The sequence below is a fragment of the Nycticebus coucang genome, chromosome 22 (genome assembly GCF_027406575.1).
Source record: "Nycticebus coucang isolate mNycCou1 chromosome 22, mNycCou1.pri, whole genome shotgun sequence".
Taxonomy (NCBI): domain Eukaryota; kingdom Metazoa; phylum Chordata; class Mammalia; order Primates; family Lorisidae; genus Nycticebus; species Nycticebus coucang.
Genome location: NC_069801.1, coordinates 7040271 through 7058805, shown reverse-complemented (window position 1 = coordinate 7058805; position 18535 = coordinate 7040271). Strand labels below are relative to the sequence as shown.

The 18535-nt window shown below is 45.0% G+C and overlaps 2 protein-coding genes across 4 annotated transcripts in view; one reads left to right on the top strand and one right to left on the bottom strand.

The window, feature by feature from the left end:
- UBE4B (ubiquitination factor E4B) overlaps window positions 1-18535 on the bottom strand; it is a 132649-nt gene that overhangs the window by 106690 nt on the left and 7424 nt on the right. The window lies entirely within an intron of this gene.
- Window positions 17209-17757, top strand: LOC128575548 (39S ribosomal protein L42, mitochondrial-like). Its single transcript, XM_053577289.1, has one exon. It carries the CDS (start codon window positions 17329-17331, stop codon window positions 17755-17757), a length of 429 nt encoding a protein of 142 aa, XP_053433264.1. The 5' UTR covers window positions 17209-17328.

The following is an 18535-nucleotide window of genomic DNA, read 5'->3' as shown; positions in this document are numbered from 1 at the left end:
CTTCCATTAGTTCTGCTAAAACAAAGAAATATTGCACGCACACACACCACTTATGTGGGTCACTACCAAAGTTTTGAGACAGACTGTTACGGTCCATTATTTCACCTACAAGAAACACAGTTGACAGCGTCCTTTCTGAGTCACCTGTGCAAGTTTCAACTCACTTAGCTATTGGTGTTGCAGGGAGAGCTTCATTTGCTTTTATCCACGCAGATTTTATGTTTTTTGATTTTTGTGTATCTTGAAACTTTCATAATGACCTGGTACATACACAGATAAAGAAAGCGAATTTGGCAAAAAATTAACTGATAAATCTAGACGATTTGTTCAATCTCTCTGCAGATTTGAAAATTTTCAGAATGAGGGCGGTGCCTGTGGCTCAGTGAGTAGGGCACCGGCCCCATATGCCGAGGGTGGCAGGTTCAAACCCAGCCCCGGCCAAACTGCAACAAAAAAATAGCCGGGCGTTGTGGCAGGCGCCTGTAGTCCCAGCTACTCGGGAGGCTGAGGCAAGAGAATCGTGTAAGCCCAAGAGTTAAAGGTTGCTGTGAGCCATGTGACGCCACGACACTCTACCCAAGGGCAGTACAGTGAGACTCTATCTCTACAAAAAAAAAAAAAAAAGAAAATTTTCAGAATGAAAGCTGAGGGGAAATAAGGTCCACCAACATGACCATGTTCAGCTACACATTGTAGGCACCAAGGGGACTGCCCAGGGCTGTCAACGAGAACACAAGGAAGTGGAGGAGTGATTATAATGACACCCCCCCACCCAGAGACAAAGGAAGCCCTGGCAGCACTTGGATTCTTGGTTCCAGCCTCTTCCTGTGATCCAGCTATCTTTCTGTCCTGCATTCAGAAAGAGGACTCCTGCGTCCTTAAAATAAATCCCCCTTTTGCTTAAGCTCAATAAGATGTTCTGTTACTTACTGTGTGTATGCACATACATACTCCAAGGCCCAGTGATGCTACCGGCCCAGTGCTTGGAGTATCACTCTGTTTTTCACTTCCCTGTGTTGGGGTTTGAGGACTCACACTCACTGTATATTCATTCTGTGACTGAATCATCCCAGAGAGTAATTCTGAAAATCTACAACATACCAACACCTATGTGCCTGCTACCTGACTTGAGCTGCTTCTTCAGGATAAGCAGTTGACCAGGTGAGGGACACAGGAATGCTGAGCCCTTGATAACGAGTATACCCAGACGTGATGAGACATGAGGCAAGAAAGACAGGCTGGGACAAGCTCCCGCAAGTTTTAAATGCCATCCTAAGAAACCGAACTTGTTCATGAAGACAAGAGAGGTTTTGAAGACTGAAGCAGGGAAGTAACTGGGTCGGATTTACCTTTTTACACTCTTAGCTGCTATCTATGTGGAGAATGGACTGAGGCAGCACACAAGTGAGCCCGGCCGGCGGATGGGGTGGTGCATGTGTGCTCAGTAGAACTTGGTCACTGCTCAGAAGGCAGATGTGAGGAAGAACAGAGGGTCTGGACTTTAGGCCGGCATACCTAATGGGTAAAACTTCCCAAAATTGAGAACAGAAGGAGAGTTGAAGATGAATTATGATTAGATTACTGAGTGAAAGGTAAGAATATCCAAATCTTATGCCCTACAGGAAGCTAAATGCCCTAAATAGGAAGTTTTTTTTTTTTTTTTTGTAGAGACAGAGTCTTACCTTATCGCCCTCGGTAGAGTGCCGTGGTGTCACACAGCTCACAGTAACCTCCAAATCCTTGGGCTTAGGTGATTCTCTTGACTCAGCCTCCCAAGTAGCTGGGACTACAGGCGCCCGCCATAACGCCCGGCTATTTTTTTGTTGCAGTTTGGCCGGGGCTGGGTTTGAACCCACCACCCTCGGCATATGGGGCTGGCGCCCTACCCGCTGAGCCACAGGCGCCGCCAATAGGAAGTTGTTTTATTTACATCACTATGTTCCTATTCTAGGACAGATTTAAAGCAATTTAAAAAGAACACATTAAATGTATTTTTAATTTAACTTAAGCTAAAATCAAATAGATAAGGAAATGAGGACAGAAGCAAAATGGTAACAAGAAAAATAAAGCCAAGCCAGGAGTGAGATCAGAACACTCTGCACATGTATACCAATGCGGTACGCAACTGGCAAGGCTCATGAGCGTCAGCACACACTTAACGCAAAATATGATTCAGAGAAGCCAGGCACAGTGGCTCACCCCTATAATCCTAGCACTTTGGGAGGCTGAGGTGGGTGAATTGCTTGAGCTCAGGAATTCAAAACTAGCCTGAACAAGAGTGAGACCCCATCTGTACTAAAAAAAAGACAAAAACCGAAAAACTAGCCATGCAGGGTGACAGGTGCCTATAGTCCCAACTATTCAGGAGGCTGAGGCAAGAGAATCGCTTAACCCAAGAGTTTGAGGTTGCTGTTTGCCATGGCACTCTACCCAGGGCAATAGAGTGACACTCTGTCTTAAAAAAAAAAAAAAAAAATACATACACACACATATTCAGAGAAAGCCATTTTAGAGTGGCCCAATGAAGAGATCCAAGGATCACCTTTGCTGGTGGTTTGATTGAAGGAGAGATTTTACAGTATCATGGACAGGGGTTCAAAACCTGGGACCTGTGAAGCCACAAAGACTTCTGATTCCCTTAAAGATGTTCAAAGAAGCCCCTCACCAGAAAAAAAATTTAAAACTACTCTCCCGGGGAATGGATGAACAGCATATCCTTCACTCAATCCTCCACAAAAACTTGCTCTGAAGAGAACTCTTGGTAAGCACTGAGGTGCAGTGAGTTCTTCATGACCCTTCATCCCCAACAGACCCCTGAAAACAGATCTGTATGTACTCAGCCCAGCAGGGTGAGAAGCCACGTGCTCTCACTGCTGACCACGAGGGAGCAGCTGGAATTTAGGTCTAGATCTCAAGTCATCATGGGGGTTAGGGGTCATCAGCATGGACTCCAGTAGGGCAAAACTTGGCTATGTAGTTCACATTCCTATCCTGAGCACTTTATAACTGATCATGGACCACAAGGGTACTAGTGACTTTCTGGGGAATAAGTGAACACCTGACAGTCAGTCACCTAATACATCTTGAGAGTGTATGTTAGAATCCCTCTGCTACCTGTGTTCAGTGGCAGTGAAATGCCCCTTGACCATGTTCAAGTGTGTCTGACTTCTGAATCATGTTATAGCTGGCTGGCCCTGCAACAAGACCCTAGGACTTATTTTGAGTATAACTTCACTAAATCTTCTTTTCCAGATCAGCATAATACATGAGTTACACACACTTAAAACAAAAGTTGTTTTGCACAGTTACAGACATGTGACCAGTTGCCTGCTCCACTCTTCCGTTATCTCCCTTTCACACCCTGCTACTACAGGGTTAATCAAGAGTACGGCAGATTTCACAAGTAAATGTGCTTTGGGTTTGTATTATGCTTCATTAAAGAAGGACAATATGGGTTTGGTGTCTGTAGTTCAAGTGGCTAAGGCGTCAACCACATACACCAGAGCTGGCAGGTTCGAATCCAGCCCAGGCCTGCCAAAACAACAACTACAACCAAAAAATAGCTGGGCATGGTGGCGGGCATCTGTGGTCCCGACTACTTGGGAGGCTGGGGCAAGAGAATCGCTTAAGCCCAAGAGTTGGAGGTTGCTGTGAGCTGTGATGTCACAGCACTCTACCCAGGGTGACAGCTTGAGGCTCTGTCTCAAAAAAAAAAAAAGGGCGGTGCCCATGGCTTGAAGGGGTAGGGCGCCAGCCCCATATGCTGGAGGTGGTGGGTTCAAACCCAGCTAGGGCCAAAAACTGCAAAAAAAAAACCCAGCATAATATGTCTCATCGTATAATACTGAGACAAAAATAAAAATAAAAATAGAAGGCTCGGCGCCTGTGGCTCAAGCAGCAAGGTGCCAGCCACACCCACCTAAGCTGGAGGGTTCAAATCCAGCCCAGGCCCGCCAAACAACAACGACAGCTACAACCAAAAAACAGCTGGGCGTTGTGGCAGATGCCTGTAGTCCCAGCCAGTTGGGAGGCTGAGGCAGGAGACTCGCTTAAGCCCAAGAGTTGGAGGTTGCTGTGAGCTATGACACCACAGCACTCTACCCAGGGCAACAGCTTGAGGCTCTATCTCAAAAAAATAATAAAATAAAATAATAATAGGAAACAGAAGGTAGAAACAAAATCTTGTCCAGAATCTCACCACAGTTTTTACATCACATGGCAAAACCAACACCCACCCCTTAGAAGTGAAGGTGCTTACCTCACACTCTTGTGAGGAATGGCTTCTTTTTTCATGACCACATTTAGGACTATTTAACAGCCAGAACTCCCAGAAAGGTTTTTGTTTTGTTTTGGTAAAAGTAAACGCAAAGTGTAAACATGTAGGACAGATCCCAGCCCGCTGCAGCCATCTCCTGTGGGACCAGGGCAGGAGCAGTCACAGCTGTGTAACGATGTGTGAAGACATCTCAGTCCATGATGCAGCACAGGCCCCACTGTGTTCCTTAAGATTAGAACACTGGCTTCTCACTGCACCTTCTCTATGTTTAATTGTGTTCAGATACACACATACTCACCACCACGTTGCAGGGTCCTACACTGTCCAGTACAGTGACGTGCTGCGCAGCCTGGTGTGTTGTGCAGTGCGCTGTATGACGTCCACACGAGACGCATTTCTCAGAATGGATCTGTACCAGGCAATGCATGACCGTAGTCTGCTTTTCATCACCACACAGCTCACGTTCATCTATCACCAGAATGACTGGATTCCCTGCCCTTCATCCCTCCTCTCTCCTACCCAAGGGACCTGATTACTGAATAGTAAGGACCAGCTCCCAGGAACACAAACAGGCTCTCCTGCCTTTCCCCGTGAGTCATGCCTAGCATGGTTCCTCCCAGCCCTGCTCAAGCTGGCCCTTGGTAAGCAAGTAAACACAGGACTGGCAAAGCCCCCGACTCACTACCTCTCAGCTCTCTTGGATAAGGAGAGCCTTCCCCGCTCCCCCTTGGATTGAGGACCAAGGCTCCAGAGATGCCACTCCCACGAGACTGTGTGAAAGGAGAGGGGACAAAATACTCCTCTCTACAACTCAAGGTGCCTCCAGCTGTGGTTAGTGTGACATGTGCAAGGGGGGAGCGTAGAGGAATGGCAGAGGAGGATGGCACAGCAGTGGGGCCGGCCTGCCCTCCCCTTCTGCCTTGCCCAGGGCAGCCACACCGTGGCTTTACGCACACTCTTCAACTCCCAGCAACTGCATGAGCTCCAGCGGCTTCCAGTTCTTGTCCCCATCACAGACAATGGAAATGCCCATGGGCAGGTTCAGTTCTACGAAGGCCCCTTCAGAGAGACCCCCCAGAGGCTCGACCATGCCAGGAAGCGCTGCTCCATGGGCTACAATCAGCACTGGTTTCCCCACCTGGATCTGAGGAATTCTCTTTGCTCCCAAATGACGGCGCTCTGGTGACAGTGTCCTTTAGACACCCAGAGGAGGATAGCTGCCCTCCAGTGAGGTGTGCGCACCTGGGACCCTTGCTGGTGCTGCCCCACAGGGGATGGTGCGCTTTAGCACAGCACTCGAATCTCCACGTGGCCTCACTATGCGACAGCTTCGGCTCTGCTGAGCCCCTCACATCCCACAGTATCACTCACTGAGCCGAATCCTCCCCAGCAGCCACATCTGCTCAATGGCATCCAATTCTGTCCAGGGGCTGGGATGGCTGTCTTCTGCCCTGAGGTGAGGTAAGTGTCAAACTCACGGCCAGCATCTCAGCACCTGCCCACCTGCACTACCTCCTCCTGCCCCACTGGGCAGAGGTAGGTGTCGCCCCGCCACTGAAGCGGCTCTCCAGATGCCAGCGCCTGCAACTTGGATCGCCACAACTTGCAGGCAGCACCAGAGGCTTAGGATGCAGCACTGACTGCGTCACCACGGCTCACCAAGATTTGCAGTCTTCCCTGCCCGGCTCCCCACTGCCCACCACCCAGCTCCTACAAACTTTCTCCAACATAAATTTTAACATATAAACCTAAAAGCTCAATGAGCCCCACTTTCCTGTGTCTGCATGAATAAAGACCAAACCCATCAAGCATCTGAGAAATATTACAGGGTAAATATGACATGGTAGAGAGACAAGGGTACACGAGCATTGTCACTACAACCTCAGATTTCGAATCATTTTCTGCCTTTTTTTTGTGTGTGGGCACGTGCGTGGGTGTGCGTGTGTGAGACAGAGTCTCATTTTGTCACCCTCGGTAGAGTGCCGTGGCGTCACAGCTCATAGTAACTTCAAACTCCTGGGCTCAAGCGATTCTCTTGCCTCAATCTCCTAAGTAGCTGGGACTACAGGCATCCACCATAAAGCCCAGCTATTTTTTAGAGACGGGGCCTCACTCCTGCTCGGGCTGGTCTCAAACCCATGAGTTCAGGCAATCCGCCTGCCTCAGCCTCCCAGACTGCTAGGATCACAGGCATGAGCCACCTCGCCAGCCCTGCCTTACTTTTCAAGTTACTCACCCAACTCAAAAAATGTTTACTAGAAAGTTACAAAAAGGCTCATTTCTCTACCACATTTCTCCTCCAAACAATATCATGGCCATGGCCAAAACTTACCCTCAAATCAAAACCTTAAGCATCTCATGGTCTGACCCAAGCATGCCCCACTCCAACCCACATGTGTCACCACAGTTAGCCATGCCACCCATCTCGGCTCCTGCATACTCAGGACAACTCGATTTTAATAGTAACAGAGCCCCTTCCACTCTCGGAACATTGCTGGTGTGGACATGGCCATTACAAGGTCTCCCTACCCCTGGCAGTCGCCTCCCTCTATACCAGATGTCCCATCTACTCTAACCCCTCTCTCCACCTACACACCCTCCACTGCCCACCATGCTTCCCTTGCCTGCAAGAGGAATGCAAAGAAGGCAAATCATCTCATTCCACTGTCAGTACTGCCCTAGTTGAAACTAAAGTGCAAAATTTTCACAGAGCCAAGATCTAGAAATTCCTAGCAAAATACACAATTTTTTTTTTTTTTTTGTAGAGACAGAGTCTTACTGTACCGCCCTCTGGTAGAGTGCCGTGGTGTCACACGGCTCACAGCAACCTCTAACTCTTGGGCTTACACGATTCTCTTGCCTCAGCCTCCCGAGCAGCTGGGACTACAGGCGCCCGCCACAACGCCCAGCTATTTTTTTTTGTTGTTGTTGCAGTTTGGCCGGGGCTGGGTTTGAACCCGCCACCCTTGGCATATGGGGCCAGCGCCCTACTCACTGAGCCACAGGCGCCGCCCAAAATACACAATTTTTAAACTGGTCAGCTTCTGAATTCTTAATGGCCTTGACTACACTTATCATAGGACATGAACACCATTATACCACCCTATCAACCTAGCAGTCCAGCCCATGACAAAGAAGCCATTTTCTTGGCTGGGTACGGTGGCTCAAGTCTGTATTCCTAGCACTCTTGGACTCCAAGGTGGGTGGATTGCCTGAGCTCACAAGTTCAAGATCAGCCTCAGCAAAATCAAGACCCCGTCTCTACTAAAAATAGAAAAACCGAGGCAAGAGGATCACTTAAGCCCAAGAGTTGGAGGTTGCTGTGAGCTAGGACACCACAGCACTCCACCCAAGGTGACAGCTTGAGACTCTGTCTCAAAAAAAAAAAGGCAGTGCCTGTGGCTCAAAGGGGTAGGGCGAGGCCCCATATGCCGGAGGTGGCAGATTCAAACTCAGCCCCGGTCAAAAACTGCAAAAAAAAAAAAAAAAAAGAAAAGAAAAGCTCCACTTTCTTGGGATTAGAAATGGACTGTAAACTGTATTTTCTCAGGGAGAAGAAACGGTTTTGTGGCCTTTTAATTCTCCAATGCCAGACAGCAATGACGTTTTTAAATTACAAGGCATTTTAGAAACTGCAACAAAAATTACTAATTTTGCATTTTGCATCTACTTGACAATATGGAGAATTCTGAATATGCCTGCAACCTTCTGCCAGCTGGTGAGGGCTGAGAACCACAGGTATAGGCCTGTCTAGTCACCAAAAGTACTTTCTGGTAGTCTCCTATGATGCTTAAAATATTAATATTATTACTTCAAATTAGAATAAGTAGCATCTCATAAAATAGAGTTATTGTAGGCTGTCAACATCTGACATTAAAGTAATGTTTTCTGTTGGTTTTTTTTTTTTTTTTAAAGCATTCCAAGGTCAGGTACGCTGGTTTGCGCCTATGATCCTAGCAATCTGGTGGCACCTGTGGCTCAGTGAGTAGGGCACCAGCCCCATATACCAAGGGTGGTGGGTTCAAACCTGGCCCTGTCCATATGACAACCAAAAAATAGCTGGGTGTTGTGACAGGCCTGTAGTCCCAAATACTCAGGAGGCTGAGGCAAGAGAATCGCCTATGCCCAGGAGTTGGAGGTTGCTATGAGCTGTGGGACACCATGGCACTTTACTGAGAGCCACAAAAAAAAAAGAAAAAAAATCCTAGCAATCTGGGATTGCCTGAGATTGCCTCAGGCAATCTGGGATTGCCTGAGCTCAGCAGATTGAGACCAGCCTAAGCCAGAGCAAGACCCTGTCCTTAAAAATAGTTGGGCACTGTGGCAGACGCCTGGAGTCCCAGCTACTCGGGAGGCTGAGGGAAGAAAATCACTTGAACCCAAGAGGTGGAGGTTGCTGTGAGCTGTGACGCCACAACACTCCACCAAGGGTGAGAAAGTGAGACTCTATCTCAAATAAATAACTAAATAAATGAAATAAAAAGCATTCCACATGAAAGTGAAAAAGGGCCACAAGCAGTGGGTGACAGCAGCAGTGTTCTGCGCTCCATCCTCCCTCCTCACAAAGAGCAATTGTGCAGTCAGCTCTGGCCACAATCCAGCTGCACCTGTCTACAGCTGGGTTACCTCTTTAAGCCTCAATTTCCCCATTTATAAGAATGTAATAAGTATCACCTACCTTGCAAGACAGTTGTCAAAAATAAAGGCAATACAACATACTACCTGAGTTAGTATCTATTGGTTTACAGTCTATTTCTAGTATAATACAAGCTTCAAGACAGTGGGAGTTGGTCAATTTTATTCAGAGCTACATCCCCAGCAACTAGACCTGCGCCAACCTCCCAGAGAGCACCTAGTAAATATTTGCTAAACAGATGAAGAGTGTCCACCTGACACACAGTAAACAGTCGTTTTTTGGGTTTTTTTTAAGTAAATAGTCTTTTTTAAAAAATAATTTCAGCCTGCCAGTTTGCTCTATCCTTTTGCTCTTTAAATCTTCCTTTTAGGCTCAAGACAGTTTTCCCTTTGCTTAGTGTTCTGTTTAACTGTAACAATATGAACATGTAACAAAACTACTAAAGAGCATCTCATATCTGTTAGCTACTCGTGAAATCAGCAAGAGAATAAACCAAAAGGATCAAGAGCCTAAATCTGCCAAATATTACATGACAGAGAAACATCCTTAAATAGAATGATTTTTACTGTGCCTTATTATTAAAAAATGGACTGGGCATGGTGGCTTATGCCAGCAATCCTAACAATTTGGGAAGCTGAAGTGGGAGGATAGCTTGAGTCCAGGCCTTCAAGACCAGCCTAGGCAACATATTGAAACCCAATATAAATTTTTAGGGTGGCACCTGTGGCTCAAGGAGTAGGGCACTGGCCCCAAATACCAGAGGTGGTGGGTTCAAACCCAACCCTGGCCAAAAACTGCAAAAAAAAAAATAAAATTTTTTTTAAAGTTAGCCAGATACGGTAGCATCTGCCTATATTCCCAGCTACAAGGGAGTCTTGAGGCAAGAGGATCACTTGAGCCCAGGAGTTCCAGGCTGCAGGCAGGAACTGGCTCATGTGATTAACTGTAAATCCAAAATCTGCAAGGCGGCCAGTAGGCTAGAGAACTCCAGAACTAACACTGCAGTTCAAGTCTGCAGACCGTCTGCTGGCTGGAATCCCTGTCATGCTCAGAGAGGTCAGTCTGTGTTCTACTAAGGACTTCAACTGGTTGGGAGCCCCACCCACACCAGAGGGCAATCTGTTATATTCAAAGTCCACCAGTCCAAATGCTAATCTCACCCAGAGACATCTTCACAGAAACATCAACGACGTCTAGCTATACACACACACACACACAGGAACTGTGGCCCAGCCAAGTTGATTTATAAAATTAACCATCACAGACTAATATAAAACTTATTGCCAGGTGAGCTGGCTCTTGCCTGTAATCCCAGCATTTGGGGAGGTCAAGGCAGGAGGATCATGAGAAAGCACTAGAGAGAAACCCTGTCTCACAGGGTGAAAAAAGTTTCCTGCAGTTGCATCTTTATGTCAGTTACGGCCGAAAATATCCCAAGGGATAGAAATGGATGGTATGCTCTCTGAGATCCCATTTGGTTCAACAGACAGGATGACCCCAGACAAGACTAAGCATCAGTTACTCCAACACCAGGCCATAAAACTAATTCTGGAAACTGAAAAGCCCCATGTGAAACTGACAGTATTAAAAAATTAAAAAGGATTTTTAAAAATCTGACTGTGTGGAAAGAGTTTTTTTTAATTGGCTCACAGAATAATTATTATTGAAACTAAAGTCTAAATTATCCTAGAGCAGGAATCTTGTGTTTTCTCTTACGGTAACCAAAGGTCTATAGTCATACTCACTCTAATTACGTAAAAGCCAACATTCCAGCAGATCCACACCACAGGCTTAGACAAGTGAGCTCTTTCAGACACAGAAAATACTGTACTGAGTTCTGGCCTCTGTGACCAACAAACCCTTGACATGGATAAAGGATTCCTTCCTAACATGGGTCATTAGTGTTGAGATTCTTCCTGCAGGTTAAGCATCATCCGTCAGCCAAGGTCACTAGGCCCTGTTTTTAAACAGAAAGGGCAGCATTCTCATTCTCATGGAGCTGTCACAGTGCAGGATGGCTGAAACTGCTCTGCTACTTATATGCATTAACATCAAAAAAGATGAAGAGCTACCCCTATGGGACACTTTCGGGAGCATTTTTTTCTAACTGGCATTCATTAAAATTCTCCCACTTACAAGCCAGTCTAATCATATCGTTTCAAACCAAAAGACTGCTAGATGAGAAATCACCAACCTGTTTTAGCACAAGGACATTTGTACAAAGGAAAAAGGAACAAACAAAAGCCCTTGCAGACCATCACATTTGCCCCAAGTTATCCTTGAAGAAAAAAAAAGTGGAACTTCTTTTTGATAAAACTCCACTGGAAAGATGCCTGATCGGTATTTATCTTAAGTAAAAGATTAATTAATGTAAAAGTAAAGAGTTAATTATTTGCCAAACAATTACATACACGCTATCATAAGATAGTATCTTAAATCACATATGCTATAACTAACACTAAACATAAGTGATGTTTAAATTAAGCTCAAAGCAGGTAGAATTTTTTTGTAGTATACAATAAGTCTTAATGTTTTTTCAATTGACTCACAAAACAATTATTGCTAAAATCAAGGTATAAACTCCTTTGGAGGATTCTGTATGCAGTAAGGAAAAAAGATGCTTTTAAAATTATTTACAATTTAAATTTTTTTCCTTCAACTCACCTCAAAAAATGCCCACTTTTTCCTGAATGTTCATATATCTCAATGTTGGAAACATGACAATTTTCTTACTAAATCAAATCACACATAAAAAGTTCTAGTGAGTAGATTATAAAGGCTGCTAAATATTTTTAAATTTCCCACTAATTTTCATTTCCCTCCCAGAAATAGTTTTCCTCACTAGGACATCCATATATACAGAATATTTCCATCTCTAACATCAAATGTACTTTTTTGTTTTTGAAAATTGATAATCTGTACATCAGCGGTTCTCAACCTGTGGGTCGCGACCCCTTTGGGGGTCGAACGACCCTTTCACAGGGGTCACCTAAATACATCTGCATATCAGATATTTACATTACAATTCATAACAGTAGCAAAATTACAGTTATGAAGTAGCAACAAAAATAATTGTATGGTTGGGGGTCACCACAGCATGGGGAAGTGTATTAAAGGGTCCAGGTATTAGGAAGGTTGAGAACCACTGCTTTACATGATCATTTTAGGCTAACCAGAACACCTGATTTCACCAGCCAGATACGTGAATTTACAGATTTTAATTTTTTTAATTTTTTTAATTTTTTTTAATTTTTTTTAATTTACAGATTAAAACTAAGACTACAAGCAACACTTTTGAATAATTTTGTAGTGGTGTCATTTTTATTTTTGCTTTGTTGAGACAGACTTTGCTCTGTTGTTGAGGCTGGAGTACAGAGGCATCAACATAGCTCACTGCAACCTCAGACTCTCAGTTGAAAAATCCTTCTGCGTCAGCCTTCTGAGTAGCTGGGTCTATAGTTGTGTACAACCAGGCCTGGCTAATTTCTCTCTCTCTCTCTCTCTTTTTTTTGCAGTTTTTGGCAGGGGCTGGGTTTGAACCCGCCACCTCCAGCATATGGGACGGGCGCCCTAGTCCTTTGAGCCATAGGCGCCGCCCTCTCTCTTTCTTTTTTTTTTTTAAGAAACTGGGTCTTGGGCAGCGCCTGTGGCTCAAAGGAATTGGGCGCTGGCCCCATATGCCAGAGGTGGCAGGTTCAAACCCAGCCCTGGCCAAAAACTGCAAAAAAAAAAAAACAAGAAACTGGGTCTTGCTCTTGCTCAGGCTGGTCTCAAACTCTGGCCTCAAGCAATACTCCAGCCTCAGCTTCCCAAGTGCTAGGATTACAGGAATGAGTCACCATGCCTGGCACTGAATAATATTTTTAAAAATATTTTTTAAATTGGGCGCAGGCGCAGCGCCTGTGGCTCAAGCAGCTAAGGTGCCAGCCACATATACCTGAGCTGGTGGGTTCGAATCCTCGAATCCAGCCCAGACCCGCCAAACAACAATGATGGCTGCAACCAAAAAATAGCCAGGAATGACGCCTGTGGCTCAAAGGAGTAGGTGCTGGTCCAATATGCTGGAGGTGGCGGGTTCAAACTCGGCCCCGGGCCAAAAACTGCAAAAAAAAAAAAAAAGTTGGGTGTGTGGCAGGTGCCTGTAGTCCCAGCTACTTGGGAGGCAGAGGCAGGAGAATCGCTTAAGCCCAGGAGTTGGAGGTTGCTGTGAGCTGTGATGCCATAGCACTCTACCCAGGGTGACAGCTTGAGACTCGATCTCAAAAAAATAAAAATAAATAAATTTGGGCTCAGAGCCCATAGCACAGTGGTTATGGCGCCAACCACATACATCAAGGCTGGTAGGTTCGAAACCAGGCCGGGCCAGCTAGACAACAATGACAATTGCAACAAAAAATAGCTGGGTGTTGTGGCAGGCACCTGTAGTCCCAGCTACTTGGGAGGCTGAGGCAAGAGAATGACTTGAGCCCAAGAGTTTGAGGTTGCTGTGAGCTGTGACGCCACTGCTCTCTATCCAGAGCCACAGCTTGAAACTCTGTACTAAAAATATACACACACACACAGGTCTGACAAAAGACCCTGACCTAACATGATTCTTGAATAGTATCTGAAACAGTTCAGTTCCCCAAAAGGTCCATAGTGGCCGGGTACGGTGGCTCATGCCTATAATCCTAGCACTTTGAGAGGCCAAGGTGGGTGGATTGCTTGAGTTTACGAGTTAAAGAGTCCAGCCTGAGCAAGAGCAAGACCTCATCTTTACTAAAAACAGAAAAACTGAGGCAAGAGGATCATTTGAGCCCAAGAGTTAGAGATTGCTGTGAACGATGATGCCACAGCACTCTACCCAAGGTGACAGCTTGAGAGCAAAGCGCTACTCATCTCATCCGGTAACTACAGATGAACTAGTAATTTAACTAATTAAATTATCATGACACTATTAAACAACTAGACTATACACAAAACACTGACAGAGTACAAAGAAACAATGTACACCAAATACATTTCATTTTTTATTAGAAGGCCAAAGTCAAGGTCAAGCACTTCTCACTGCTAGGACCTAAAAGATACCTCTTTTCCCAACCTCAATATTGTCTTCAAAGAACTCAACAAGCTGCTTAAGATAAGGCAGCTGGATGGCGGTGCCTGTGGCTCAAAGGGGTGGGGTGCCAGCCCCATATGCCAGAGGTGGCGGGTTCAAACCCAGCCCCAGCCAGAAACTGCAAAAAAAAAAAAGGAAAAAAAAGATAAGGCAGCTGGTGAGTAGTTAATATAATAACATCTAATTCACAGTTGTTGTTTTTTTCCCCTGCTGGGTGGAGGACAATACCCTAGAAGAGAAATTAAGACTTCTGATTTGAGTAAACATATGTTTTTTAGTTCTGACATGCAGCATGTTTCTCCTAGGATTCCTCTGAGTCCCCCTATCCACAGTTCTCTCTCATTCAAATCCCCTCATTCTGCCTTTGCCCCCTTGGTACATTCAGGCTACTGATCAATCACTCTAGGTTTTAGGAAAAGGAAGAAGGTGAGCTGACAAGTGTGGCTCAATACAGGGGTGAGAAGAGATTTAAGGAAGAATGATGGGTATGGGATGGGGGGGACTCCAACCCAACTTTTCACATAAGCCAAGGTCTATTTGCTACCTTAACCTGTAAGATACCACCACATTTATGCTGCTGGCATTATCTGCAAAGAGTTTGTTAGATATTATGTGGGCACCAGCTAAAATTCTAATTATAGGCTCAGCGCCTGTAGCACAGTGGGTATGGCTCCAGCCGCATGCACCCAGGCTGGCAGGTTCGAATCCAGCTGGGGCCTGCCAAACAACAATGACAACTACAACAAAAAATAGCCAAACGTGGCAGGCGCCTGTAGTCCCAGTTACTCAGGGAGCTGAGGCAAAAGGATTGCTCAAACCCAAGAGTTTGAGGTTGCTATGAACTATGACACCACAGCAATGAACCCAGAGCAAGAGTGAGATTGTGTCTCACAAAAAAAAAAAAAAAACTCCACCAGGATAAGTGATGGGCTGCATAATTGTAACATGTTCAAAATACTTTTAGCTGTTTAGGCTAAATTCCTGGTATCACTGTGATACAGAAGCTAGCTGCCTCCTAATACACATTCAGCCACCCCTGCATTTGGGTGAGGCCAGGTGACTATGTTCTGGCCAAGGATTCATGAAATTTTCTGGCCATGCCTTTAAGGAGTAGGAACATGCCCTCCTCTTCTCCTGGACTCTTTTCCTAAGGACTGGGATACAGACTTCCTCATGAGAGCCAGAGAAGCCCTCTGGGACTATGAATTAGACAATAGTGAGCAAAACAAAATGAGTCTGGTTCCCTAGTACTTCTGAAGTTACTAAACCAGCTCTCATCCACCTACTCGGATTTTTACTTGAAGAAATACAAGCTTTTATCTTGTTTTAACCCATCATCATTTTAGATCTCCTGCCATAGCAGCCAAATCAGTATCCTATCTAACATGCAGAATTTGGAACCTGGAGTAATCAATCTTAATATTATAAAATATAAATAAATACATGGCACCAGCTTAGGAGTCAGCACAAAAGCACAACTATTGTAGGACACGATAAAACACTTGGTAAACCTATGACATCTTCTGAAACAGCCTGCACGTCAACACACCTAAATTCAAGGGAAACTGGTTGAACAATCAGAAATTTGGGTGCTCTTTCTAACCCATAGCTTTTTGTACAAGCCATTTTGTATAAATTATTTATATTAAAAAAAAAAAAAAAAGAAAGAAATTTGGGTGGTTGGCTCGGCGCCTGTGGCTCAAGTGGCTAAGACGCCAGCCACATACACCTGAGCTGGCGGGTTCAAATCCAGCCCGGGCCCACCAAACAACAATGAAGGCTGCAACCAAAAAAAAAAAAAAAAATAGCCCAGCATTGTGGCAGGTATCTATGGTCCCAGCTACTTGGGAGGCAGAGGCAGGAAAATCGCTTGAGCCCAGGAGTTGGAGGTTGCTGTGAGCTGTGATGCCACAGCACTCTACCCAGGGCGACAGTTTGAGGCTGTCTCAAAAAAAAAAAGTAAAAGGGCAGCACCTGTGGCTCAGTGAATAGGACACAGGACCCATATACCGAGGGTGGCAGGTTCAAACCCAGCCCCGCCAACAACAAAAAAATAGCTGGGTGTTGTGGCGGGCGCCTGTAGTCCCAGCTACTTAAGAGGCTGAGGCAAGAGAATCGCCTAAGCCCAAGAGCTGGAGGTTGCTGTGAGCTGTGATGCCACTGCACTCTACCGAGGGTGATCAAGTGAGACTCAGTCTCTAAAAAAAAAAAGAAAGAAAGAAAGAAAAAGAAATTTGGGGGGCAGCATGTGTGGCTCAAAAGAGTAGGGAGCCAGCCCCATATGCCGGAGGTGGCGGGTTCAAACCCAGCCCTAGCCAAAAACTGCAAAAAAAAAAAAGAAAGAAAAAGAAATTTGGGTGCTTCTTGGTTTCATGCCACTTTAAGCAAGAAGTCCTTAACTTGAATCCTTTATTAAAAAGGTTTGTTCTATAAAATTGGGATTCAGTCAAAAGGCTGCACTGGAGGATCCAGAAGGTCACGTGTAGGCTCTTCTCCCTTTCTAACATAAAAGAAATTGTAGTTGAACATATGTCTGCTGAGTTACAAACCACATTTCTCAACCTTCCCAGCAAGTAGCTGTGGCCATGTGACTTAGTTTCTGGCCAGTGAGAGATAAACAGGAGTGACCCGAGTAGCTTCCAAGCTGTGCCAGGAGAGAGAAGGAGCAGACTCCCCTCCCCCTCTCCTCTCTTCTCTTCTCTCTGGCTAGAATGCAGACATACGTGGATCAAAAGACGGAGCCGTATGGTAGGAAGTTGGTACAAGACAGATGGCACCTGCGCCCCAAGTAAGCATAAGAGCTGCCACAGTAGCCCCAGCCTCCTACTCAGACATCTATTTACAGAGAAATAAACATCTATCTGGCTTATGCAGCTGCTATTTTATGTCTCTGTTATAACAATCAACCCAATGATAATCTGATTCGCTTGGGCACCTAGGGCTCCTTCATACCCCACATCCAACCCATCACCCAAACTTTCTGGCTCTACCCACAAAATTTCTGACCATCTAATACCTGACCCTTCTCACCTTCTCCACTAACCCTGACTGGTGCCCACACGTGATCTCTCACTGGGACTCCTGCAATGCCCTAGCTAACCCTCTTCTCTGCTTCACTCTCTCCCCTTTTATCTATTTGCTAAACAGCAGCTAAAATGATTATTTGAAAACATAAACCAGGGGACCCGGATTGAAACAAGATGGCAGGCTCACGGTGAAGCACTGTCAAGCAGGGATGAAAACTGATCTTTCCTAGAAGCCGATTTTAAAAGCAGTGTTTCTTCAAAACATCTTTTTTCATAAGTATCTTGATACACCATGGCTGGAGCAGCAGTAAAACGGGTGATATCAAAGAGAAGTATCTTGAAACGTTTATTTCCAATCCAAAATGGAGCTTTATATTGTGTTTGTCATAAATCTACATATTCTTCTCTACCAGATGACTATAATTGCAAAGTGGAGCTTGCTTTGACATCTGATGGCAGGACAATAGTATGCTACCATCCTTCTGTGGCCATTCCATATGAACACACAAAACCTATTCCTCTACCAGATCCTGTGTGTAATAATGAAGAAACACATGATCAAGTGCTGAAAACCAGATTAGCAGAAAAATGTGAACGCCTTGAACAAGGACCCATGATAGAACAACTTAGCAAAATGTTCTTTACTACTAAGCACCGTTGGTATCCTCATGGACAGTATCACACTCATCATAAGAAACTGAATCCTCCAAAGGACAGATGATACTGAGGTTTTCCGGGGAATCGGAGAAAAATGTGCCTCAGATGGCATTTGAGAAAATGCAATGTGGTATATTCATTTATATGTCATATAGTAAAATAGTAATAATAAAATGCCTTTTCATATATCAAAAAAAAACAAACAAAAAAACATAAACCAGAAAGCAAAATCAGTTCATTGATATATTCTCATAGACAGAACAATGCTGGACATACACTGTATTTTATTCAACATAAGAAGTCACAGATTATAAACTGCACCATTAGGGTGGTGTCTGTGGCTCAGTGGGTAGGGCACCAGCCCAATATACGAAGGGTGGTGGGTTCAAACCTGACCCCAGCCAAACTGCAACAAAAAAAATTGCCAGGCGTTGTGGTGGGCACCTGTAGTCCTAGCTACGGGGAGGCTGAGGCAAGAGAATCAGCTTGGAGCCCAGGAGTTGGAGGTTGCTGTGAGCTGTGACGCCACAGCACTCTACCGAGGGTAATAAAAAAATATAAAAAATTAAAAAGAAAATAAACAAATAAACTGCACCATTATTTTTCACACCACCAAGAAAAAAAATACTGTCCATTAAACCACAATAAAATGCCTTAACAATAGACCAGGAGGAGAAATCAGTTACATCAGGCTCTAGTTGCTTCAAAATTTCTTTCTAAGGAATGTAGAGTATCTTTGACCTTCCACTGCATTGCCTGGGTGCGGAAGGCATTCCTTCTAACTCCATGTTCGATTACAAAATGTGACACAGCTTCACAGGCTTGGGGATTTCCACCTGTCT

What these genes read in the sequence shown, in the direction of transcription:
- LOC128575548 (XM_053577289.1), top strand. Translation starts at nt 17,329, where the DNA reads ATGGCTGGAGCAGCAGTAAAACGGGTGATATCAAAGAGAAGTATCTTG.